Below are 26,601 nucleotides of genomic sequence, written 5' to 3' on the forward strand. Positions count from 1 at the left end.
AGAGTGATACAGCATTTAGGAGTTTAAATTCCAGCATTAACACTCATCAACTGCATTACTCGTGAGAAAACTACCTTCCTGTGAGCTTTAAACCCTCATCCAGAGGGGGGAAATGTCTCTTGGTTTCTTTTGAGGAATGGAAACTAGATATCATAGTCTGGCACATAGACCCCATAGTCTGGCACATAGAGCTCAATCATTCAGACAGAAGGAGGGTATGGGAGTGGTCGTAAATGGAGTTGTATAAAGTGCTAGCATATGGAGAATCTTAAAGCAGATAATTTCTGTAGAAGGCAGAAACTCTCTGGCTTCTTCTACAAAGGTGTAATGAGAGGTTCTTTGTCCCAGCTGGTCTCACTGCCCTTCAGCCCCAAATGAACACACAGATGCTATAGTAGTTATAAAACTGTTGGCCAATGACTAGGGCTTCTTATTGGCTAGCTCTGTTTTAATTATTCACCCATTTCTATTAATCTAAGAATTTCCATGTGGACTTATCTTACCTGAGAAGAGTCTGGACCTGTTACTCCTTTGATGACCTAAATGGTGACTGTTTCTGGTGGACTTTCTCTGCCTACCTTTCCCAGAGTCCTCCTCTCTCCTAGTTCCCACCTATCTTCCTGCCTTATTGGCCAACAGTGTTTTATTCATCAACCAATAAGAGAAACATATATATAGAACAACCCATCACAAAAGCACCCTTCAGTAACTTGCAACAGTTTGCTGGATGAGAAACAAGAAAACAAGAGATGCCAGGGTAGGACACAAGCAGCCACAGAACGGAGGAAAAGGGATCAAATCCCAAGGAGAGGAGTAAACATGCTTGGTGATGAATTGGTTAAGGAAAGTCCTACATTGATGGAGATTTGCAATAGACATGGGTTTTCATGGGACTAAGATCTCATGAGATCTTGATGCTTTGCTCTAAACTACACCCCTTACCTACAGATCCAATGGTATGAAATATACTCCACAAAACCACAGTAATCATTAACCCAACTGAATACTGAGTTGATTATGAGTAGGAGAGTGGATGGAGAAAGAAAGAGTCATAAAATCTTCCATGAAAGGGAAAAGTATGTGATGGGCTTCTTCCACAGCCAGAGTAAATGACCTTGATGAAAGGCTGCAGACTAGTGGTGTAGTGTCTTAGCAGCAGATGCCCTATAAAAGGGGCTGAGGCTCAGTGGTTAACGTAACAGTCATTCAGGTGTGACTGAGGGCTTTAGTTCCGATCCCCTGACAACTGCCAGGTGGGAGTGGCAGGACACTGTAGTTCTAGCACCCAGGAAGCAGAAGTAGAGGCTTGGCATTGCCAGAGCAACGTGGTTACCAAGAGTTGGTGAATAGGCAAGGTATGGATCCTAGTGAGAGATTGTTCAAGGTATGGGTAGAAAGTTCTCAAGGAAGACATCTGGCGCCAGCCTCTGCCCTCCACAAGTATATGTGTCCATGTACAAACACATACCACATGTTTGCACCTACATACATGTGGACGTGTATACAAAGTTCATGCACACTTATTCATGCCCCCCCAAAAAAAGGAGAGAGAGAGAAGTGAAAGCCAGGGGGAGAAGGGGGAGGTAAAACAAATCAAGCCAACTATCACATACTCCTTGCAGAGGAACTGCATACATGGTGGGAAAGGAGGAACATGAATAAGGCTGCTAGGGCTGTTTGGAGGGACGAGGTGACCTGTGCCCACGTGACCCGCCTTCTGTGTCTCCTGCAGGCTGGTGCCAATGACCATCCAGTTCTCCATTCTCATCATGATGCACTCTGCGCTGGTCCTCGTCACCACGGCAGAGGACTATAAGTGTCTGCCCCTTGTCCTCCGCAAAACCTGCTGTTGGATTAATGAAACCTACCTGGCCCGGAACGTCATCATCTTTGCCTCCATCTTGATTAATTTCCTGGGAGCCGTCCTCAACATCGTAAGCATCCTCCAAGCCCCTCAGCCCCTGCGGTATCTAGCGTAGAGTCAGGAATTGAGAGCTTATGGAACCAGCAGCTTCCTGCATGCGCCAGTTCAGCCCCCAAGCTCGGGGATGGAAGACAAAATAATGGCCCCTGTCAGAACTGTGTATTTTACTGTGGGAAAGTTATCTTTAGCCCACCACGAGAGCTTAGCTGCCCCCTGTACTGTCGGTGGCCAAAAAATAAAAGTTGGGATTCATTTAATCAGTGTCAGAACGTACCTGCTATGTGCCATGCACCGAAGGAAGGCCATCACATATTTCTCGTATTTAGTCCCCTCGTAAATCCTGTGAGGTAAGTCTCGTTTATCCCCACTTTATGGCTGAGGCACCTGAGGCTCAGAGATATGAAATAACTTACCAATAAGGTCTGTCTGACTCCATGACCCACGCTCATCCTCCTAATATGCCAAAATGCATCTCTGGGAGGAGGGCAGGATGGGGAAATAAAAACTAAATAGCTGACACTTATTGTAACAGATGGGTATCATTGTCCACATTTGATGGATGGGGAAACTTGACTTCAGAAAGGTTGAGTACCTTGTCTATGACTTGCTCAGGGCTCGTATTTGATGCGGCACATAGAGTACAATTGCCATGCTATTCCTGGATGTTTTTAATTTGATGATTCATATTTCACTGGTTTTGTTTTCTCTGTATAGCCAGACCATGAGAACAACGGGATATATATATATATATATATATATATATTAGGCTAGATTTCAAGGGCGTTTGATCTAACTCTGGTCTTAACCTTGGCGTGTGGAGTCAGTCTATGTTAGTCATCATCTTGTGGATAATAGTATCATTGTGCCATTTGGGCCATGAGATAATGTCCCTGACCCAAGCTATAGACTCTCCCTGCTGTTTGGCATCTGACTTAGAGGCTTAGACTGCCTCTCGTTCACTGTCTAAACTCTGTAGTTGACCTCGTTGTAAAGGGCTCGAAGAAACAAATAAAGAGAAAACCATCATCTCATGATGTGGTCATCCAGTGAATGTTGCATAGAGCATATGTCGGAGTTGCTGGCCCACATGGCGTGAAATGGTAGCTAGGATCTCCATTCTTGATGAGGTAGATTTTCTGGGGTGCAGGATTTGGGAAAGCCTCCAAAGGTTCTAGGTTGAGGTCACTGCATCACTGATATGGTAGGAAGCTAGGAGGCTTTGGAGTCAGATAGACCTGCGTTCGATTCTCAGCTTTATCCGTCACCAGCGTGGTGGCCCTGGACAAGTTACTTTACCTCTCAGAGTTTCATATTTCTCGGTTATAAACTGGGGATAAAAACAGCAGCTACCTCGCAAGGCGATTGTGGGGCTTTTTTAAGCTAAGTGTCTGGCACAGAGGAGGTTTTCAGCCAATGGACGTGACCCTGGAATGCCAAAAAGCCTTCAGCAGTAACATCTGTCTGAGGAGATGCCCCTCACCCCAATGTTAAGAGTTAAGAGTCTTTCTAGAAAATGTGCCCTTCAGATCTCTTAAATTCTCCCAGCTTTGTATCTGGGACAGGCTGCGAATTCACCTCAGACCTCTCTCCCCATTCTCCAGCTCTCTTCTGTGTCCTACAAACATACTCCAGTGTCCCAGAGTGACAGGACAAACAGAAACATCTTAACCCAGTTTCGTGACTGGCTTGCAAAAGCCTTTTTCTGAGCCAGTGCTTATTTTTTAAATAAAAGAGGTGACAGAACCCAGCACCTCCCTCCTGGCAGGCAAGCCCCTCTAGGCTCTCCTACCCCTGGCTTTGGCTGAAAGCCAGCAGCGTCTAGCACACTATTCCACTCCCAACACTCACACTGACTGTTGTTCCTGTGTCTTTTTGTTTTTTGTTGTTGTTCTTTTATTTTTTTTTTAATCCGCAGCTGTGGTGTGATTTTGACAAGTCGATACCCTTGAAGAACCTGACTTTCAATTCCTCAGCTGTGTTTACAGATATCTGCTCCTACCCAGAGGTATTTATTTGCAAGCTCCCAATGGTGAGAGGTGGACATAAACATCTCCACCAGCACAGGGGCACAGGACTGGCCAGAGGGTCTTAGAGACAGCTCCAGAAACCATGTACTTTCTGCCTGTTCCTCTTCCTTCCTTCCTTCTTGTTCCCTTTGCATCTCTCTCTTTCTCCATTCCCTGTTTCTCCATCGTCTTCCCTGCTCTCTCCTCTGCATCTTTCCCTTAACCACCCTTCTCTGCTTCTCCCCGCATTCTTCTTCCTTTATTTCTCTTCCACCTTCCCCACTATTTACCGGTCTATTTCTTTTGTCTCTTTTTTTCCTCATCATTTCATCCAAGCTCACCTATAAAACTCTTTAGGGGAACGTGTCCAGATCTCTGTGGCCAAGTAAAGGTAATGCTCCAGCAGTGTTAAAGGGGAGGAAGGGAAGGAAGAAAGGAAGAATCGGAGGAAGGAACAAAGGAAGGAATGAAGGGAGGAAGGGAATAAAGAAAATAGAAAAAAAGAAAGGCAGAAAACTATAGCTAAAGCTTCAGTCAAAGGAGTAAGGGAGAGTTTCCCGAGAACCAGTGTCTGAAGATATCCCTTCATGATGCCTGTCATCCTCATGCATGTTTATCCCTCTCTTGACCATGTGTCAATCCACGGGCCTTAGGGTCAGTCTACAGACTCTGGAAGTCTGAACCTGTGTATATTAGCGTAGAAATTCTAGGCCAGGAAAGATAACAGCTGGTAGCTCTGGAAGACCCCAACTAATCCCGTAGTATGGCGAGCAGGTATAGAATTGTTCCTCTGCGAGGTGGCAGACTCAGAGAGCTCTCCAGTGTATGAGAAGAGAAGAGTCTCGAGGTAAACTCTCTGGGTCTGAGAATTGGACTAAGAACCGTTGCACCCTCCATGCACACCTATGAAAGAGAGGCTCCTACTGCCACCGCCGTCTAATAATAAAGCCCCTGTTCAAGAGTAGCCTGCTTAGGCATGTTCCCACATTGCTGCTTTGCTTTCTTTCTCGATCCTTTCTGTCCTTTCTTTCTCTTTTAACTCCGCAACAATGGCTTGGTACTGGCACTTGTGCTGTAGATTCCGTATTCTTTATCCTAGTCCTAGAAGGAGAGACCTGGGGTGTGCAAGGATGGATGGGAAAGACTGCACAGCCTGGTGCCTCCTCCGTGTACAAGATTCTATGGGACAGCAGCTTCCTAAGAACTTCTTGGTTTGGAGCCCGTAGGGAATACCTCAGTTTTGAGGGGGAGGAAGGGAAGCTAAGATCTGGATAATCAGAGCTAGTCTAAGCCGGATTTTGTTCCTTTCTCTTGTCTGTTTCCTCATCTATGAAATGGGAAATGAATAACTTGCTGTCTATTGACTTGGCAAATGCATAGCTCCTAGCAGGTGTCTGGCACGAAGCGGGTGTCAGTGGTGGCTAATCTGTGTCCCCTGTCACTCTAAGTCAACACTCTGTACATGGATACATATCGGAGGTTCACATTTCAGAACCATAGCATTCACTGGTTTTCTTTTTTTATTTTTGTTTGTTTTGATCTCTAAGGATGAGGTGGGCATGCTTTATAGCCACACAGCTTTGTCTTTGTGCCTCAGCTTCCATAACCATAAAATAAAGACAGTAGTAATACTCCCTGGGAAGTTATGGAAATTAAGTAAGTGTATACACAAAAAGAGCTTAGCGAGTACCGGGCACAGAAACAAGACCTATGTATTAAGATTCTGGTGTTACATTTTATTTCCTGTTGAAAGACCTTGTGTATACTACAAATATGAATAAGCATACTCAAAAGTATAAATGTGTTCCTAAATATACTCTAAAACAATAATACAATTTAGAAGTTCAAATAAGCACGAAGTGGAGATTTAGAGCCTTTCTGACGGATCACCTCACTCAGGAGTCAGCAAGCTACAGTCACAGAACTAATTCTTCAGCTGTAGCAACCACTTGACTTGACTTTGGGCTGCACATCTGCATTTCTTCCCAGGCTCCTAACTGCCAAACTAGAAGAAATTCGACATTCAGAAACTCTAAAGACTTAATCTAGGTCCTGGCACTCACGAGGGTTGTCCCCAAGCAAAACATGCCATTTCTCTGAGCCTTGGTTTCCTCTGCTTTACACATGATGTTTGCCCATCACCCTGTGAGAAACCACGCCTAGCTAAAAGCATGCCACCACATTGGATCATCTGCTATAAACACAAAACTGTTGTATGGTGCAATAAAGAAAGAAAGAAAGAAAGAAAGAAAGAAAGAAAGAAAGAAAGAAAGAAAGAAAGAAAGAAAGAAAGAAAGAAATAACTTGGCTCCAAATTGGAAACCTGTCACTTACTGGAAAAGAGTGACAATAAAGGAAGAAGCCATGTTTCACCTGAGGAAGAAAAAGACATGAGTTGGTACACTGAATTCAGATCCCATGTGTAAACCCAGTAGGGTTATAGTCTACTCATGATCCTCAGGAGTCTCAGTGGAAAAGCCTCATTTTAGAATCAAACCTCTTTACTTTGTTTCCTGTCTGCCCAAGAAGGTCACTGTTTGTAAGAGGGGCCAGGGGTTTGCTATGGTCAAGAAAAGCAGGTTTTCCAGTAGCAGTTTGGCTGTCTGTGTCCTGCATCCTGGAGTCAGGATTTTTGAGTCAATTCAATCATCAAGCTTTTCCAAGTCATGTTTTTAAGTCTATCCAATAGTCAAGCATTTCCTTTTGGGCACATCACACACACTGATGGCATCATCTTAATACATACCATTCTTTGTACCTTAATTTTCCAGACAGGACATGTTTCAAACCACTTCATCTTTATAAATTATTAAGAGTAGGAGATAAATACAATAATGTTACTGTAAAAGTAACCAAAGACTGATCTCTGGACAGAACGTACTGTCTATTTAACAATGTTAAGGAAAAAGAAGACATCCTTCTGTTGAATAACAGGCCAAGATCTCTATTGTCTACTAGGACAAATAGAAACAAACAAACATAACATGTGAAACGGCAGCTTTCAAGATACAGAACACCAAGCCATGCAGACAGTGATTCCCAAGAGGTAGGAAGTAAATGGAATGCTGGGATGCCGTGAGTTTTGTTCAGGCCATGCCTCCGGGAGATGGACCCAGCTGAAACACGGTGACTTCTTGCCTTGAGAACAGACAAACAAAAAGGGTCAGGAGAGAGCAAGGTGGCATAGAGGTTTCAGAACACACCACCATAGAGAAAAGAGTTGCACAGAGACTCAGACAGCTGTGGAGTGACCAGTCAGGACATGCAAATGAGAAACTAGTGATGGAAGAAAACCATCAGAATTAACCAGTATTTGCAACTCACATGGGCTGAGAAGAGTGTGTGACCCTCACTGACTGAGGAAAGCACATCACAGCCCACTGGATACTGGGCAGAGCAGGGGCTAAAGACTTCAGAAGGGCTGAGTGTCTGTTCCTAGATTACATTCTACTCTGATTCTTCCTTTTAAAACGTTGTATATGTAAATTCTTTTTTAAAAAAATGAAACTATTTTCCTGTGGTTTTATTATGTCTCAGAATGAATCTTGAAAATACTCACAGGCATTTAAAACCATCCAGGATTTAACAAAATGAAATCACTGTAGCTGGCATTCAGTCAATCATGACCGGACATTAAAAGGAAGGAGCTATGACAGGTGATGAAGGAGGGAATCAATGAATGGAAATTAGGCCACAACTGGCTGCTTATGTATAATTATCAAACAGGTAATGAAATGGTTATTATTATTTTATTTCATATGCTAGAAAGAACCTGAAAGATGTATGTAGAGTCCAAACTGAACGTTTAGAAGCAAAAACCTATTAAATGAAAACTATAATGGAAGGAAGTTTGTAATATTAGACAAAAAATAAAAGAGTAAAATTGGTGAACCCTGGATTATGGCATCTTCACCCCTTGAACTTTTGGGGAGAGCAGCTTCATCTTTTGCCTGCACACCCCTAATGCAGTGCTGGCTCCATGATGTGGACTTGATGATGAGCAAGTTGTGTGTGAATGAATCAATGTTTGGATATTGCTTCAAACCATAGTGACTTTTGGAAACTCAGCTTGATGTCTTCCGTCTTGCAGTGTGAGTGGAGGACGGCAAAGGTTTGGGCAGAACCCAGAGAGTTCAGCCTGTCTGACTTGAGTGTGCGAGTACTCAGCTCCTACCCCAGTTGTGATGGGGTAAAGTTCTTCTCATTCCTCTTACAGGAAGGAAATACTGTGTGTTGCCAAGGTAATTCCTGGTGTGCTATGATGGTGTCATAACACGAATATGGTGTCATCCAAGCTGGAGCACAGTAGGTCCTTAGTTAACATAGTAGGTCCCTAGTTGACAGCCATGCATGCTTTTGTGTCTGAGGAATTTGTTTCATGTTGACAGAACCCTTCACATTTTGTCAAGTCGTGCGAATCCAAGATCTTTAGGCTTAGAGGAACTTGACTTGTTCACAATTTACCAGGTTAGTGTGTCATCTGAGAAGATAAAGCCTTGAGTATCCATAAATCAAAAACACCTATTCCTTTGAACTGAAGAAAGAACAGTGTCTAGCTTTGAGTCTTATTGAATAACTTAGGGTATATAAAGCCATTTTAGGATGATTTGCATAGAATGTGTGCCCAACAAGTGTTTGATTGGAATCATTAAGTCTTCCCTCCCCCAGCTCACCCCTGAGATGATATACATCCCCGCTCAAGCTGGTCCCCATATTACCCTGAGTTCCTTTAACGTCAGACCTCATACTGCCAATCTTTGTGACTGTACAACTACCCACAGTTCATTCTCTGGCCTGAATTGCTTTCTTTTTCCTCGCATGTCAATCTACACTGCAACATCCAGACACTGTAAATGTCAAGTTATTTTATTATTGAGTCTCTTCTTTGTTTCCTGCATAGATTGTCTCATTCCTTTTATCTAAGAAAATTGTGGATTTTTTTTACCCCACCCTCACCCAAGGACAACTGTATTTTCTCCATACTTTATACTATGTATGGTTATACAATTTATGTATTAACAAACACTGTAATAGAATGATTTGATATAGTTTTAAACAGATTTTTTTAAACCACTATTTTCTAAGAAGGCTGATACTACAAATGTATCTGGTGAGTGGTTGTGCCTAATTGGTCTTGCACTAATGGGCAACAAAACGTAAAAGGAAGCCTAACTTTCACAATAACCTCCACAAAGGAGTGGCACACGGATTCTTTTAGAATGAAAAATAAAAACAATGTATACTACTCCAATACACAGAATTCGAATTCACAGACATTACAAGGGGAAAAACTAAGCTGATGTTGAAACTAGAAAGATGTTAAGTTTATAACGTCATTCATGACTCATGTCATTAAGAGATCGAGAAAACACTTGGAAATTCATTGTTTTACAGGCCTTGGGATGTAAGAACTCAATGCAAAACAACTAACTTCGTGGTGAATGCTAAAACAACAGTGGCATATATCACAAGAGGAAAGAATTCACCAAAGAGCTATACTGTAACTGTGTGCATATAAACTCTAATTACCGTGCTGTCTATGCACACAGTTACAATACAGAAAGCATTTTGGAACCCTTCTCTGCTGCCATTCAAATGTTCTTCTGAGAAGCCTGGCACAGAACCTTTTATCCTTTGGCCTCTTGGCTTCTCACCGTTGTCTTCTTTCTTCTCTTCGTCATCCACTCAGATCCCTCATTCATATTCTCATTATTCTTCTTCTGCAGCTTCTGTAGTCCCTTTTTATTTCCTAGTCTCACCTCCAGCCATTCATTCGAGCTAGAAAAAGGGCAGAGGGTATACTCCTGGTGTTGTATAGGACCTCGTTGTCTTTTATACTTCTTGTATTCAGCAATTTGGAAAGTCTCAACTTTAAAGCACAAGTTTGGCTAAACCATCCAAGTCAGTAAAAAAACAAACATGAGGCAGACATGGAAATGCCAATTTGGTAGAAATGTACTTTGGTAGTGATGTGACCAACCGTGACATTCCTCTCCCTGGGATAGCTATGGGAAGGACTTGCTAACATATTTATTGAGACCGTAAAAAACAGAAAACCACTAGTCCGCCATGAAAATAATATAACTCCAGATGCCTGGTGTCTCTTTAAGAATAGGCAGACAAGCAGGAAGACAGCATTTATTTATTCTCTTGGTCTGTGTTGCCAGCTCTCTCTTTGATTAGTTTCATGGGTCTTTTGTTTAGTCCTAGGAAATAATTCTCCTGACACCCTGTTGCATTTACCCTGGCATGTAGAACTATTTTAACTTCCCATTTGCTGTCTAACCCTCAAGACCCAAAATAAACTCACCTCACCTCTCCCTCTTTAGACCTCCTCTCTATGAAATACGCTTGCTGCTGCCTCGTTGTTCCTGTCACGGTTGGTCACATCACTACCATAGTACATTTCTACCAAATTGGCATTTCCATGTCTGCCTCATGTTTGTTTTTTACTGTAATCCCCTTTAGGCCCCAACCATTTCTTATTTCTTCCTTCAACATCCCATGCCTACCTATCACCTACCCTGATTGCAATGCTATTAACTAAATGAGTACATTTTTTTTTATTCAACTATTGTGCTCTCCAAATTTTTGCTCCAAGGGAACTGTCATTTCAATAGATTTTGGTATCATGCATGATTCATAATTTAATTGACACAACCAGGCACAAGTGTGTGCTGTGCTGATGGCAGCAATGAATGCAGGCCCCTTGGATCTAACTTCCTACCCTACAGCCTGTGTTGAAATGGAGCATCTGGGAAGTTTCTCTGATGGAGAAAAACTGCAGTCTGAACACTTTTGCATCTGGGCTCTTCACACACGGCTTCCTGCCCAAGGGTATCAAGATGAGCTGTAAATAAACCTTGCCCAAGAAAAAGCCTTAGAGGACAGCTAAAGACAGTTTATCTTTCCATTAGATACAAGGATTGGTAATGGGGTTTATTAGGAAAACAGACAAGGTAAAGGAAACAACAAGCAGAGGCCTTCAAGGGCAGTGACAATGCCTGATTATCTTCTGAGCCTGTCCCATGTGCAATATACAGGGGCTTTGTCCTCACTGAGAAGTCACCTGGGACTCCTGCATTTCTGAATCAATATTTGTGAAAAAGGTTGCATAAATGAGTTAGTGTCACTTCAGAAATTCATAGCATATCTTGAGTACGGAGATGTGTAAAACTTCTTACCTATCTCCTCATCCATGTAAAAGCTGCTCTCTGTATAATAGAAGAGAGAAGACAAAGTGTACACAAGAGAGCTATGGTTATCAAGGCCCACACTCCCACTAGAATCACACTTGTGTGAACTGACCATATCTAAACTACCAACTCACCTCTTTCTAGCTTCAAGATCATGAACAGTTTATTTAGCTCTACAGTTGTTGGTTTCTTAACCCATACATTTGGGAGCTGGGAGTCCCACCATGAACAGTGTCATTGAACACTTCAAGAGAAAAAGAAAAATCTATGTACAGATTTTGAGATCAAAATGAGACTTTGACAACATGAACTTCACTAATCGCAATCCGAACCAACACCCAGAATATGCCACGATAGTTCTGTAAAGAAAACAGGCCGAGGTGTTTCCCGTAGAACCCTGAAAGCTTTCTGCGTAGACGCTGGGAGACTGCTCCACTGTTCACGTTCTTGGGTGATTCCAAGTTTGCAATTAGAGCAGTGATGCTTGACACAGAGTGGGAGATGCCATGTTAGTCTCTGTGGGGTTCAATGTAGGATGGGGGGTGCTTCCCAGGGGAAAGGATACGTGACATGTGAATAGAAGTAAGGCATAGTCACCTGGATGAGATCTGAGTCACAGGCCACAGAGGTGTGAGAGGGACAGAAGGGTTTAGAGGGTGAAAAGAGCTGCTACGCGGTACCCTGTGAGCTCTGCTGTGCAGGAGACAAAAGAATTTGAGGGCTTGGAGAGCCAAGATAGGATTTCCAGTGAGGAGTAACACGATTGGGCTGGAGTTCCAGAAATACTATGTAGGGAAGGAATGCCAGTATGTGTTTCAAGATTCTAAAGCCCTGCAATAGGTTTAGGTGGAAACAATGGGGGTGGTGGGATCCAAGACGGCTCAGCGGATAAAAGCACTTGCTGACAAGCCTAATGCTCCGAGTTCAAATCCCAGAAACCACATAGTGGAAGGGGAGCCCCAACTCCCACAAGTTGCCCTCTGATTTCCACTTGTATGTTGTGGCATTCACACACATCCACATAAATAAAAGATAAATAAATATGGTTTTTTAATTTAAAAAAAAAAACTGTCCTTATGTTACTCCTGAGAACTAGAGCAGGTGAAGTAACTAGAGAAGGCTGGGTGGTTGGGAGGTCTGTTAGGGAAGCAATGATGAGCCTAAAAACAGAAAGCAGCTGACTGTGGGACACAGGGAAGAAAGAGCCACCAACAGTGAGCCTGAGAAGCTAGAGAGATGACTCGGTGTTAAGAGCACTGGCTGCCCTTCCAGAGGACCGGGATTTTACTCCCAGCACCCACATAGCAACTCACGGCCATCTGTGGCTGTAATACCACTGAATCTGACACCATCTTCAGGCCCCCATAGGCACCAGGCCACGTATGTAGTGCCTAGGTATACATGCAGGCAGAACACACAAAATACTAAATTTTTTTTAATGTATTTTTACAATGAGATCCAAGGACAATGCCACGCATAGGGACAGGAAGTAGAGACTGGGGGCAGGAGAAGGAGGCGTTCAATTTGAATTCCAGGAGGCTCCAGACCTCCCAGGGCAAACAAACATTCAGGAAAAATCTGCTAATGAGACGAGTGGGCAGCTCAGCTAGGAGAGGGGTCCTCAGGGGTCCCTGTCAGTCTGACCGCCTCCGTTCTCTGTTTGCAGTACTTCGTCTTCACGGGGGTGTTGGCCATGGTGACCTGTGCGGTTTTCCTGCGGCTTAACTCTGTCCTGAAGCTGGCTGTGCTGCTGATTATGATTGCTGTCTACGCCCTGCTGACAGAGACTGTCTACGCAGGTCTCTTCCTGAGCTATGACAACCTCAACCACAGTGGAGAGTAAGTGCCCGCCACAGTGTTCATGATCCCATGAGTTGAGAGAATGAAACCCCGGGGCAAGTGATCGCAGTCGTTACTACAACTGAGGGACTGGCTTGTTATGGGCACATCTCACTCAGACGTTGCCCAGCTTTGGAAAAATCTCTACCTTTCAGCGTATGGACTGTAGACTAATTACGACAATTATTTAAAATGTGGACTAAATTGCACGTGGTAGCCTAGATTTCCCCCACACCTAATAAGTGCTTTGCTCAACATTAGCCGTGGTAAGGCCTGTGGTGTCTAATTTTTAATTTAGCTATAGCAACAATGAGAGCATCGGTCACTGTGGATTGAGCAATAGTGATCCTTTACTGTTACTTCTGAAATACAGAAAACTGTAAGAGGTTATGTGTAAGTCCAGACTGCTTAAAGCACAGAGCCTGGGGTGATGCTTAGATTCTGGTACAACTCCAGGACCATGAGGGGGCGGGGGGGCAAATGCAAGCTGAGGTCCAATGGAGCAGGCTGTAAACGTTGTCAAGAGATTTAATCCCCACATCTTGGAAGATGCATTCACTCAGCTATTAGAAGTATCAGCAGGCATGGAGAAAAGTACCGCAGAGTAGAAGAAGGCAGAAGGATGTGTCTCCTAATTCCTTCCCCCTTTGACCACACTTCAATCTCTGGATATACTTCTGGGGGTTTCACTTAACCCACTCATAGCCACTTCATCAGCCCAGACTTTGTCCAGAAAAAACCAGACATTGAATACCAGACTGGGCAGGATCAGGTATGTAGGAAGCATGTGTGTCTAAGTGAGGTCAGAATAAACCTTTAATAATCTGACAGGGTAAAGGCCAAGGTAATCCAAGAAACCTCCAAAAGTGTCTACTGTGCATGTCCATGAGTGTGCCCTGAAAGCAAGTAGGCATGCTTGTTTCTATATTAAAGAATAAAGTAGGTCAGACATCATTCAAATTCCATTACCTGTTATTAATGGCCTCTTTCTCCCAAGAACAATCTACCAATCTGCTGAATACGTGAACTTTTGTTGTTAATGATTTTTGCATTTTCAGGCATGTGTGTTCATGTTTGTGAGAGTGCGTGTGTGTGTGTGTGTGTTGTACATGCATGTGAAGGACCGAGGATGATGTCAGGAATCGCTGTCCTCAGTGGAAGAATCCTCCACTTCATTCATTGAGGCATGGTCTCTCAGTAAAACCCACAGCTCACTGACTGGCTGGGCACTAGCCAGGTTGCAATGGGATCCCTTTTTTCCAGCATCCTAGGCTGGAATTATGGCAGGCTTCCATGCCTACCCAGTAATTACATGGGTTCTGAGGCTCCAGACTCCAGTCCTCACACGTGTATGGCCAACAATGTAACCACCGAGCAATCTCCTCCATCCAAAACACTGTGTTTCCATTCCAGTTGTGACTTCTGATACATGTTTAACATCTGCATCTAAGAAATCTAACGCTGCTTTCTATTGGTTTTGTTGTTGGTAGTGGCAGTGATGGTAGTTGTTATTGTCATACAATGTCATCTTTTTAAGATCCACATCAGTTGGCGTCTATAGACCTAGTTCATTTTGCCTCAGTTCTGTACATACTGTATATTGTCAGCATATCAAAATATATGTTACCTTTTGGCCTATTAATAGAAATCCAGGCTCTTCCTAGTTTTGTCTACATGTTCCTCCTGGAGCTTCATGAAAAAAAAAAATCACTTGCTGAATTGTAGGTTAACTGAATTTACTACTTGAAAACAGTGTCCTATTGCCAAATTGTTCTCCAATAGGAGCCTAACAATTTTCCTCTTATAGGTAATTGTCCTATTGCTCTCCATTCTTGCCTTTGGTGTTGTTAGACCTTTGAAATTTTGCTGGATTTATAGAAGTTCTTTTTTTTTTTTTTTGCATGTGCTCTAGGCATGCTTGTGTATATACATATTTGGGTGAGGCACACATGTGTGTTCAGGTATTTTGTGTATGTGTGTATGTGTGTGTGTGTGTGTGTGTGTGTGTGTGTGTGTGTGTGTGTGTATCTGTGTGTGTGTGTGTGGTGTGCACAGAAGCCCATAGCTGCTGTCAGACATTACCCTCAATCTGGGTCTTGCTGAACCCAGAGTGCCCCTGTTCTGGCTAGTTTGGTTCGACAGTTTGACTCTGGGAACCCCTGTCTCTGATTCCCTTGGCTCTTACTCCCCAGTGCTGGGATTACAGCTGGTCACTTCTGCCCAGCTGTTTTCACATGGGTCCTGGGGATCCAACTCTGGGCCCTATACCCCTGTGGAAAGCACTTTACTTATTCAGTCATTTCCCCAGCCTGGAACTGCACTGTGACCACTTTACTTTTTTTGTTGAATTTACAAGTAAAGAGTTCATATTGTCTTTAATTGACAATCAAATTATATCTGTTCATGTTGGACAACATGATTTTATAGATGAGGAAATTAATATATACTATCTAATACTTATTCCTATAGCAAGGGCATTTAAAAATCTACTCAGAACTTTTCTAAGCTACAATACACTATATTGACTATAGTCACCACGTTTTACAATAGAACTCAATTTTATCCCTCTAGACTATCAGAAATTTTTTTATATTTTGACCAACAATCCCCAATAGCCATCCCCAGCCCTGGTAAATGCCACTCTACCCTCTACTTCTGTCAAGTTCAACAGAACTATATCTATATCTAACTTAGAACATGTAGTTTTCTTGTGCCTGACTTATTTCATGTAACAATTTGTCCATATTTTAACAAATCAAAATTTTTCTTCTTTTTAAAGGCCGAATAGTAATCCTTTATACATGTGTGTCTTTTTAATCCATAAATATTTTTCATTAAATTTATATTTTTTTATTTCATTTTACATTCCAACCAAAGTTTCTCTCCCACCCACCCCCACTCACCTTTCCCCAATCCCACCCCCATCCACTCCTCCCAACAGGGAAGGGCTCCCATGGGGACTGGACAAAGCCTGGCACATTAAGTTGGGACAGGACCAAGCTCCTCCTCCCTGTGAATTAGATGAGATCTCCTGGGTAAATTGGGAGAAAGGAGACCAGTAAAGGGGAGGGGAGGAGAATATCCACTAACCACTTAGGTTGTTCACAAGATGTAACAGTTCTTCATCATTTCTAGACACTGGTGTCTTATGCGGGCAGACCCTGTGTTTTGTTTGCTTTGCCCTATGTAATCCTCACAGCGCTAATGGAATCAGTAATGGATTCATTACTTCAATCAATGGATTCAAAACTTCAATCTAGGCTGCTGTATTAGAAAGCCACTTCCCATCTCTGAATCTGCCTACAGATAAGTGTAATATGCAAACCCATTTGTATTGGTCAGCTGGGACTGTCATCACATGTCACAGACAGGGCTGAGTGGCTTCAATAGCAAAAATGTATCTCACATTTCCAGAGTCTGGGAAGTTTGGGGTGTGCGCTCTCACTGGCTGTCTTCTTGATCATGGTTCTTTCCCTCACTTGTACATGACCCTCAGAAAAACTGGGCAGGATGAGAAGAAGGCTGGGTCCTCTTCCTTTTTTTATAAGCACATCAGATCTATTGGGTCAAAACTCCATTTACCCTTAGTCATCTCCTTGTAGACTCTATCTCCATATACAGTTACACTGAAGGTTGTGGCTTTAACCAATGAAAGGAAGACACAGTTTGTTCCATGGCATTGCCCCAGGGCTACTCTGAGTCTCCAATGTGCTTATCACACAGAAAGATCATTCTTAGTCTCTCCTCCTTCTGAAAGAAAGGTTTGTCATCATCATCAGTAGTAGTAGCATTTCAATTATTATTATCAAAATTGGTTTTGAGGAAAAGTTAGTAACTTCTAAGTAAGAATTGTGAGAGCAAATGTCATCCCAAAGTCATGGCTGGTAGTTCCTTCTCTCAGCTATGTCCTCTTTAAAGGCCAGCTATTGGCTATGCTTGTGTTGTCTCATTCTCTCCTACCAACAAGAATTAAGTAAGAAATAAAAGGCACAGTCAGCCTCTGTCTTAGCTGCCGTATATAGGGCAGAAGACATTGCATCCCAGTGGCTGTCACAGGTCAAAGGGACCCACCTAGTGCTTTACGAGTCCAAGCTCATTCTGGAGCATCTTTGCAGCTTGTTCTGATTTCTCCAGAGAATGGTAGACTGATTACAGACTATGGCAATCTCCTAGAACCGTGGGTGAGGCGTTGTGGCTGCATCTCGATGGGGATGGTGCTACTACCTGAGACTATTTTCTCCCACGCTGCCTGTCAGTACCACTTCATGACAAACTCCTGTCTCAGTAGATAATGCTGAGCTCAAATTAGGAGTGGCTCCCCCCCCCCCGCCCCAGTATCATGTCAGTCACCAGACGCTGATCTTCCACAGAAAGCCTTACCAGGAAGCACAACAGTGAATTGCCTAAGAGCATCAGTTGAGGAGTTAAAAAACACCTGGATTCAGCTCTCGCTTCTTCCACCAGCCATGCATGTGAACTTGATTAAATTAATTTAAAACGATCCAACTTCTCCAACCCTTGCTGTTCTTATCAGTGAAGTGAGAATAACCCTGGTTCCTTTTCTATAGGAACGGGTTTTAATGGGTCAAATATGATAAGCATTTGCACAGTGCTAATGTTTGTAATTAAACAAAACACCTCTCTTTCACAAATGTTAGGATTCTACAAAGTTCCTCATTTTCTTTTCAGGACTTTGGCTCCCGAATTGGTCTCCTTGCTTCTCTCTGTATTTATCCCATCTGGTCAATGCCTATTCTTTCCTCAAATCCTTCAGTGGCTCTCTGTTACCGTTGAGAAGCTTAAAGTTCTTCAGTTTGCCGGGGGTTCCTAAACTCTCCTTCCTTAGACCTGTACTGATTTCTTTAGTCTCACCTCCCAAAACTCTACAAGTTACTATTCATAGCCTTGTGTTGGCAGAGAAAATTCAGACACTTTTCCCAGAATACCTTCCACAGGTGCATCCTCCCATGTGTTGATGTGTCTGTTTCTGGAAGTCCAGCCCCCCACAATTCTCAAGACATAACTCAAGGATAAACTCCTTGGTGGCAGCCTTAGTTGTTCTTCCTCACTTTCCATCCCATAACCACATTAACCTTTTCAGGTTGTAGTCATTAATTTCCATGTGTTCCTCTTCCATTACGACAGGGGCTGCAGAGGACAAGGAGTTATCACTAAGATTCATGTTTCCATCACTTAGCAGTATCCGGCAATAGGTTTCTAGTTAAATATTTGCAGAACGGAATGTGCAATGGAAATGAATGAGAGCCCACAAGAATTAACTCATTTGGAATCACTTAATAGTATCGATCCACCGAAGTCTACACTCACCTGGAATGTGGATGACTTCCTGTCACCATTGTCCTTCAGTTGTGTGTACCTCTTTCTGTAAGCCCAGCTTGTGTGCCTACTCATGAGCAATGCTTCGCAGACAATGCCATCCCATCTGGCTACACTTTTTACCTTGTTTGGGATCACTGACTGCACGTATCCTTTCATAGTCCTCATTGATATATACATTCCACCCGATGATTGAAGAGTCCATTCATGCACCACTTATGCCTTGCTGACATCTTGAAATATAGTCAAAATACTGGAATCCACCCATGCATTGTAATACCTATCAGAAGGTCTAAAATTAATTCTGGCCTTTGCTTCAACTCACCAGCGGCCATATTGATAGCTGGGGAAAGCAGCTCTTTCTGCTCACCGTGAGCATCGTCTCCAGTTGGAGTCATGACTACCCCATTTAATAATGATGGTACTGGGAAAGGGTCTCCCCCAATGTCCACTTTGGGGCCTAGAAATAATGATGGTGTCTGTCCTATCCTCTGCCTCCAGAAGAGTATCAAAGGCATTTATTTCACTTTGATAGAATCTCCTAAGATTTACCATACACGTGTCGCTACAAAACAGTTGCTTACAAACAGGAAAAGTTTCACCTCTGCCCTGCATTTCCACATTCATCTGCCGCCCTCCTCCTCCTCGCCCGATGTACACGTGCATACACGCTGTATTTTCCAACTCTGTTAATTCTCAGTACAGGCCTTTAGAGCTAAATATGAATACAAAGTTTCTTGGAGCTTTCCGGGCTACAAAAGAAGCCATGGCTATCAAAATCATCCTTGCAAGACCACATCAATGGTGTTAATCGGGGAAGACATTTCAGACACAAAATTCATGGTGTTCCCAAGTGAAAATAAATTGGAACAGATGAAGTCAAGAAAAATGATGCATGAAAAAGCGTTTGGAGAGAAAGTTGGAGCTGGCAGAACCTAGGTACCATGTGTCACTGGAGCAGATCCCATCTGAACTAAATAGCAATCCATTTGATGTCTATTTGCAATCAGAGGGCCTGATGCTTTAAGGCTTTGCTGTCACTTTTTTTAAAATCTTAGTAAGTTTTGTCAAGAGCTCCCTTCATTTTTACTTTACACACACACACACACACTCACACACACACACACACACACACACACACACACACACACACACACACACAAAGTAGAGGCAGTTCATACATTTCAGCAGCCACAGTGGAGACTCCCTTCAGAGATGAACCCTGAATGGTCACTTATTCTCAGCACTTTCAACAGTGAGGAGTCTCTGTGTTAACCCACGGCCCGGTAAAAGCAGAAGCATCTCTGACTAAGGCTGAGAGCAGCAGTACAAACATGTAGGTTTATAAGGCAGGTTGACAACATGTCCTTTTAGCAAAACAATAGTAGCCCCTCCCCGCAGCTCCCCAAAGGCCTATAGACCTCCCAGCCATTGACTCTTGACCAAATTTACAGTCCCAGCCATGAATTCCTCCTCTGGAGCAGACTTAAAGAAATCTAATCAGGCCGGGCGCTGGTGGCACACGCCTTTAATCCCAGCACTCCGGAGGCAGAGGTAGGCGGATCTCTGTGAGTTCGAGACCAGCCTGGTCTACAAGAGCTAGTTCCAGGACAGCCTCCAAAGCCACAGAGAAACCTTATCTCAAAAAAAGAAAAAGAAAAAAGAAAAGAAAAGAAAAGAAAAGAAAAGAAAAGAAAAAAAATCTAATCAGAAATGGTTGGTTACCCCCATAACAGTCATAGCATTATGGCACATCTTGTCTGACAGTTGGTACTGTAGTTCATATGACTCAGGGCTGTGCAAACTGTCAATGACTCTTCTCCCCCAGCTGTCTGCATATAGCATCTTCTACTTGGAAATCTACCGGGCAGAAGGGAAGCTTCCAGCTTAGTTCCAGCCTGATGCCTGATGAGTTTATATCCTACAACCAAAGCCTTCGTCAATAGAGTCTTGTCATCTGAATCTGCTGGGAAGCTAAAGAATGACAACAATCATTCTTTGGGGACTTCCCTGACCAACAACCCATATAGTGGTAACCGACACCTGGCACTAAGACTTTGTTTAATAACCTGTGACTTCTGAGACCACATCATCTGCCCATACAGAGTACCTCCCTTCAAAATATTTTTCATTACATATTTTAAGTAGCTTACAAAAGAGTGGGATCCCATATGGCTTTTTTTTAGGCATCTTTAATTTTGTTTAACCCACAGAAGCCCCTCGTCCCTGCCACCCATGCAACCATATCACCTGTTAAAACCTTTCTATTCCCACATTCTCTCGCTACACTTTCCTATTCCAGGAGTTCTACTGTTCTCCTTCAAGAATGGCCTTCCACAACACTGCCCCCTGCTAGCTTCCTGGCCTCACAGGCACCCCAAATTAAACCCAGAAATCTAAAGCTTGAAAGTGAAGACCTTCATATGAGCAATAACACGAAGTGTTTGTCTTTCTAACTCTGGGTTATCACCCTCGGTAGATGTTCCAGTTCCGTCCATTTTCCTGCAGGTTTCATTTCTATTTAGTGTGGAACAAAATCCCGTTATGTCTATGCGCCACATTTTTAATACCTATTTATCAACCGATGAAGATCTAGGTTGATTCCATTTTTTAGCAATAGTGAGTAGGGCGTCAACGAGTGTGGATAAGCAGGTATGTCTGTAGTAAGTTAACATCAACACCATTGTGAATTGTCGACATGAAAGACAAAAAAGAGCAGAAGTGTATACAAAGCAGCTGCTTCAGATATAACACAAGTTTTTGAAAATGCACAGAAGTGATAAGACAGAATAAAAATAAATTTAAATGGGATAGTTTATCGGGAGGTTTGCGGAAGAAAACGGGAACTCATAAATAAAAATTTGGAGGTGAATAGTCAATATTGAAAACTCGGAACTTTGCACCTGAAATCTGGGTTTTTATGCTGGCAGGGGCATAAATGAATATGTGACTTTGAGCCGTTGGCCTCTTCCCTCTGGGCCTCGGTCTCTTAAAAGCAAAAGCCTTGCAAGGGGTATTATATTACACATGATACACATTACGCAGAATAAAACGGATTTGCCAAGTGAATTGTAATATATATCTCATTACATAAACCTAATATCCTTCTCAACATTAAGTGCAAAAGCAGTTTATGAAGCAATATGAGCCATAAAGCCTTAGATTTGCAGATACATTTTTGCAAAGAGGAAATAGAAATGGCATTTAATGGATTCCAAAATAACCATAGTTTCCTCTGGATAGTTAGCTGTCTTTTTTAGTTTCCAGACTCACCACAATTAGCATAAATGCTTCATTAGTGAGTCATACTCACATTAAATATTAATTTTTATGATACATCAGATTAAATGATCTCTAAAGATTATAGTGGCCCTGAGGATTTCATTACTCTGTATGTGTTTTCAATTAACAATGTCCCTTTTCCATGGAGATGGTAGTATTACTTTAGCTATTTTATTAATACAGATCAGTATCTCAAAATTCCCTTTGTTTTACGTCTGTTAAAACCAGTTTTCAGGCAAAATCCGTATGTTTTTTCCAAAAAACATAGGAAGTATAAGAAAAAAAACTTGTGAATTCAAATGAAAGTTCTCTTAGCTGTTTCTCAACACGATTTGGTTACTATTCATATACTTTGGTCCCTACAGAAGTTTTTTTCATATGAAATATAGCTAAACACTCAAAAATGGTTCATAATTTTCTTTGATTATTTTTTTCTTCTGAGTCTGGTCTAGTCACGTCTCTATTTTTGGTCAATCACTGTTTTCAAAATTATTCAAGAAGTACTCATGTTGTCTGCCGAAAATGTGTTTCAGATGATAAATTGCTGGGCTGAAAATAAGTTTTGTGCACCACGGAGAAGAGGTTGTCTTAAGTGCCAGGCAGTGCAAGAGTTGGGGACAGACTGACAGATTCCAGGGGAGGTTCTAAACATAGGACAGCTCTCATTCAGACAAGTGACATGAGCAAATGGAGCTTTAAAGCAACACGGGCAAGGATATGTATCAGAGGCTTCACAGAACAGTGAAAGGAAGGTGTGAGCCAGGAACCCTGCCAAATTCCTCAACACCAGTGTTCACTTCAACCTCAAAGTTAAGGAGGTACAACACTGTGGAGTCGTTTTTCACATGAGAACGAACAGAGGCTCAGAGTTATCAAGTGGTTGGTTCAAGGTCAAACAACTGGTCAAAATCAGATCTGCACTAGGAGTCTGGCTCACCTTCAAAGTTCATGTCTCTAGTCATTTTTCTCAGCAACCCACAAGCATCAAAGACCAGACAAGTAAGTGACAGTAAAGAAAGAGAATTATGCTGGGTGGTGGCGGCACACACCTTTTCTCCTAGCACTCAGGAGGCACAGGCAGGTGGATCTCTAGGAGGTCAAGCCCACCCTGGTCTAGAGAAAGTTCTGGGACAGGCTCCAAAGCTACAGAGAAACCCTGTCTCAAAAAACAGGGGGAAAAAAAGAATTGCAAAAATATGCCTCTCTCCTCAAAATAAGCACAGTAGTAAGGAAGAGGTGGCTGGGTGGATGGATGGATGGATAGAAAGAAAGAAAGAAAGAAAGAAAGAAAGAAAGAAAGAAAGAAAGAAAGAAAGAAAGAAAGATAGATAGATAGATAGATAGATAGATAGATAGATAGATAGATAGATAGATAGATCAATGAATTGATGGATGGTTCGATGGATGGATGGATGGATGGATGGATGGATGGATGGATCGATGGATGGATGGATCGATGGATCGATGGATCAATGGTTGGATAGATTGATGGATGGATCTCGACCCCTAATACAGTCCAGCCCTCTTCACTTTAGCACTCTTGGTCCTGACAAATTCAAGCAGTCTCCCTTATTGAGTCTTCATATGGCCTCAAACATGACCTGGTATTTGCTCATTGTCCTGAGGCTAGAGAGGTGCAAACACCAAGTTAAGCATTACATGGCTTAGATCTGCACCCAGCCGTCTTAAGTGTTTCTTTAACATCCCATTCTAGTTTCTTACTCTCTCTTCAAACCACGTCAGAGCAATGAGGATACAGTCACTCTAATTACAAAGTCCTTACATATTTAATTCTTGCTTCTGATGGATTATTTTCAGAGCATGAACAATATGTCTTCTTCATTTCTTGATCCCAGCATCTGGTGGGATACAGTAGATGCTTAGTCATGATGTCTTCTCTGAGACTATAGCTAAGAAACAACAATAAAACCTACTGTTGGCTCCTTGGCATAAAAAGAACAGAACCTTCATTAAAAACATAAGAAAGGGCTGGAGAGATGACTCAGAGGTTAAGAGCACTGACTGCTCTTCTAGAGGTCCTGAGTTCAATTCCCAGCAACCACTTGGTGGCTCACAACCATCTGTAATGAGATCTGGTGCCCTCTTCTGGTGTGCAAGCATGCATGCAGATAATTGTATACATAATAAATGAATAAAATCTTTTTTAATTTGAATTAAAAACAAGATTGAATTACATGACAATCCCAGTTCCTTTCTGCCTCCCTATAAATAAAATCTTAACTATATAAGAAAAATGGAGGTCATCTGACCCCACTCATCGCACTGACACAAGAATTAAAATAATTGATAGAGAAATTTAAAGTGTCCAACTCATAGACTTAACATAATAATCTAAGAATGAAGGCACTTAGGATAAAGACCACCATATGGCAAGCATTGGATACTGGCTTCTTTAGAAGGTCAATACCTTTAAAAATGAATGAAGGAATACTTAATCTTCACAAGATATTTTTGATCAGAGTACTCAACCTCTTTGAAATGTAGAAAATTACTATATAAGTAGAGGCATTATTACTAATATTGATATGTGATCATATTGTCCAGATGTTAAACTCTAGATTCTCTTTATCAGCTATACCCTATGTGGTCTCATTGGCTTGGTGGTCACTTGTCCTCTGAAAGAGATGACATGCAGACCTTTATAGCTGTCTGTATCACATGTCGGGTGTTTGGAAAACACCCATTTCTTCTCCTCACACTCCATTTTGAACCATTTTCTTCATTTTTACCCTTGAAATCCTTCCGCGGCTGTTAGTCACCGAGCCATTCTGTTTTTGTTTTTCTCACAGAGATTTCCTGGGGACCAAGGAGGCCTCACTGTTGCTGATGGCCATGTTCCTCCTTGCCGTGTTCTACCATGGACAGCAGGTAACGCCATGTTTTTCTCCGGCTACCCACGGCTAGCTGGCATTTCCTTTAGCCATAAAAACCACACTGCTAGACTTCTCTCTTCCTTGTAGCAAATGACTCTCACCAGTTTTAATAAATTGATTCCTAATGAAACCACCTAATGAAAAGGTAAGCTGAAGAAGATGACTTGATAGACTGTTTCTAATGGCCTCTGGGCCCCCCTTTTCAAAAATGCCATTATTCTTTAAAAAAAAAATTTTAAAGCTTAATTCCTAGCTGAAACAAACTGGTGTCTTTCCAAATCCCATGGCCTGGATATGAGTTTTACTGGAGAAGGAGTGTGCTGCTGCAGGAAACACACAGGTTTGAGAATCAGCTGATTCAGTTCCAAGCAGCTCTTCTCAGCAAAGTGAAGCCTTAGACACATTCTTAACTCCCTGAAGCTCAGTCTCCTCAACTCTAGAATAAAATATTAGTATATAAAGAGATTGATTTTTAGGAAACAATTGATATTATTTTAAACAGCTTTTTTTGTTCTGTCATATATGCAAACAGGCAAATAAACACAGATTAGTCATTTTTCTCTTAGTTGTAACCAAGTACTCCTCCCCCCAAGAAAGAAAGCAAACTAAAACAGGAAAGATTTATCCTGGCTCACAGGTTAAGTAAGGACTCGTTGTAAAACAAGAAGAAAGGCAGGATAACTGGTCACATTGTGTTCCCAAAATGCAAGCAGAGAGCAGACAGAAAGTGATATTAGGATGTCAAAATTCAAGGCCTGCCCTCAGTGGCCTACTTAATCCAGCAAGACTCTATCAACCTCCCAAGGGCCATCACCAGCGGGGACTCAGTGTTCAAATTCATGGACCTACGATTGACAGTTTAAATCACAACAGCACAGGAAGAACTTGTTTGCTGCTTTGTTCTGATTGAACATGTTGTTTCTTGTCACTCTGAGACCCTATTAATTATTAGGATATAGGATATAGAATTCCATCCCTGCATCTCTTGGAAGATGGTAGACCATAAACCATGCAAAGGTATTGTAGGCAGAGCATGCTTACCTAGGGTTGTAAGTCATGCAAAAGTGTTACACATAGAATATGCTTACCCTGATTCTTCATGAGAGGAAATTGTTCTGCCAAGGAGAGCTATGGTAGGCTTCATCCAATAGACTTGACTGGTGTGCTCTTCTCTGGTTTCCAGCACTCCTTCCATTGCCTGTAGCTTTTTATGTAGGGCTGAGGCCTCATGGACCTTAGCATGTCTACTATGAGGGAAAAAAAGAAAAGAAAAAGATGTATTATCATCTCAAAAACTTAAAAGCAACAATAAAACAATTAAAAATATGTAGGACTTCTCCAGGCATACTGCAGCCCATGACCGCTAATCTGCTGGTGTAATTTTTCAGTCCCCTGTAGGAACCAGGCTCAGCCAGCCTTGCTGCTAAGCTCTGTATCCCGGATTGTCTTTCTTTTGTCCATGTTCACTTCAAACAGACAAGAACAGAAAGAGCAAATCAAGAAAGTGTCAGGCAGAGCATGTAGCAGAGACACAGCCCTGGGATATCACCATGGAAACAGGGGATCAACAAACCCCAGGAGTCCAGAGAGGAAACAATTTAAAAGTTCCAAGAATTCTGAGATATACACATGGAGCTATTTGTAACAAGTTGGGCGGGGTGTAAAATGTAGTCAAGAAAGGGATGGGTAGTGTAAAGTCTTGGCAAGTAAAGGAAATAGGCAATTAGCTGCCCAGTTCCTAGTGGACACCTCACTCACTTTGCTTAATCCTATCAACAACCTGGAATGAGAGCCACTCCAGCAAGAGAGCCGAGCAGTAGAACTATTCTAAGCCAGTCTCTCACCAAAGCGCATCTTCCTCCTTCACCAGCCTGGAGCAGAACACCCGACCTTTCTTTCCACACAAATTCTGACCAGGGGAACTCAGTGTGATTTTGAATTGTGAAACTGCTGTGAAAGTCAAGCCATTTCCTGAATTCCTGTACTTAGGTGGCTCTAGCTGTCTCTGAGCACAGAGTCCTGCCCTCTAAGTCTCCAAGGCTTCCTTTAATCGGGATACACGAGTTATAACAAATCATTACCCATTCCCTTTTGAGGACCCTCCAGGCAGAATAAACTGAGGC

At 42.4% G+C, this 26,601-nt stretch overlaps 1 protein-coding gene across 3 annotated transcripts in view; it reads left to right on the forward strand.

The window, feature by feature from the left end:
* LOC113837458 (adenylate cyclase type 8) overlaps positions 1-26,601 on the forward strand; it is a 210,738-nt gene that overhangs the window by 156,568 nt on the left and 27,569 nt on the right. For 2 of the 3 annotated variants that reach the window (XM_035449645.1, XM_035449647.1), the window contains 4 exons: positions 1,733-1,934; positions 3,840-3,929; positions 12,793-12,965; positions 24,395-24,473. In XM_035449645.1, the coding sequence (XP_035305536.1) occupies positions 1,733-1,934; positions 3,840-3,929; positions 12,793-12,965; positions 24,395-24,473 (544 nt within the window). The remainder of the gene's footprint in view (positions 1-1,732; positions 1,935-3,839; positions 3,930-12,792; positions 12,966-24,394; positions 24,474-26,601) is intronic. The other variant, XM_035449646.1, reaches the window with a different exon arrangement.

The sequence above is a fragment of the Cricetulus griseus genome, chromosome 10, assembly GCF_003668045.3.
Source record: "Cricetulus griseus strain 17A/GY chromosome 10, alternate assembly CriGri-PICRH-1.0, whole genome shotgun sequence".
Taxonomy (NCBI): Eukaryota; Metazoa; Chordata; class Mammalia; order Rodentia; family Cricetidae; genus Cricetulus; species Cricetulus griseus.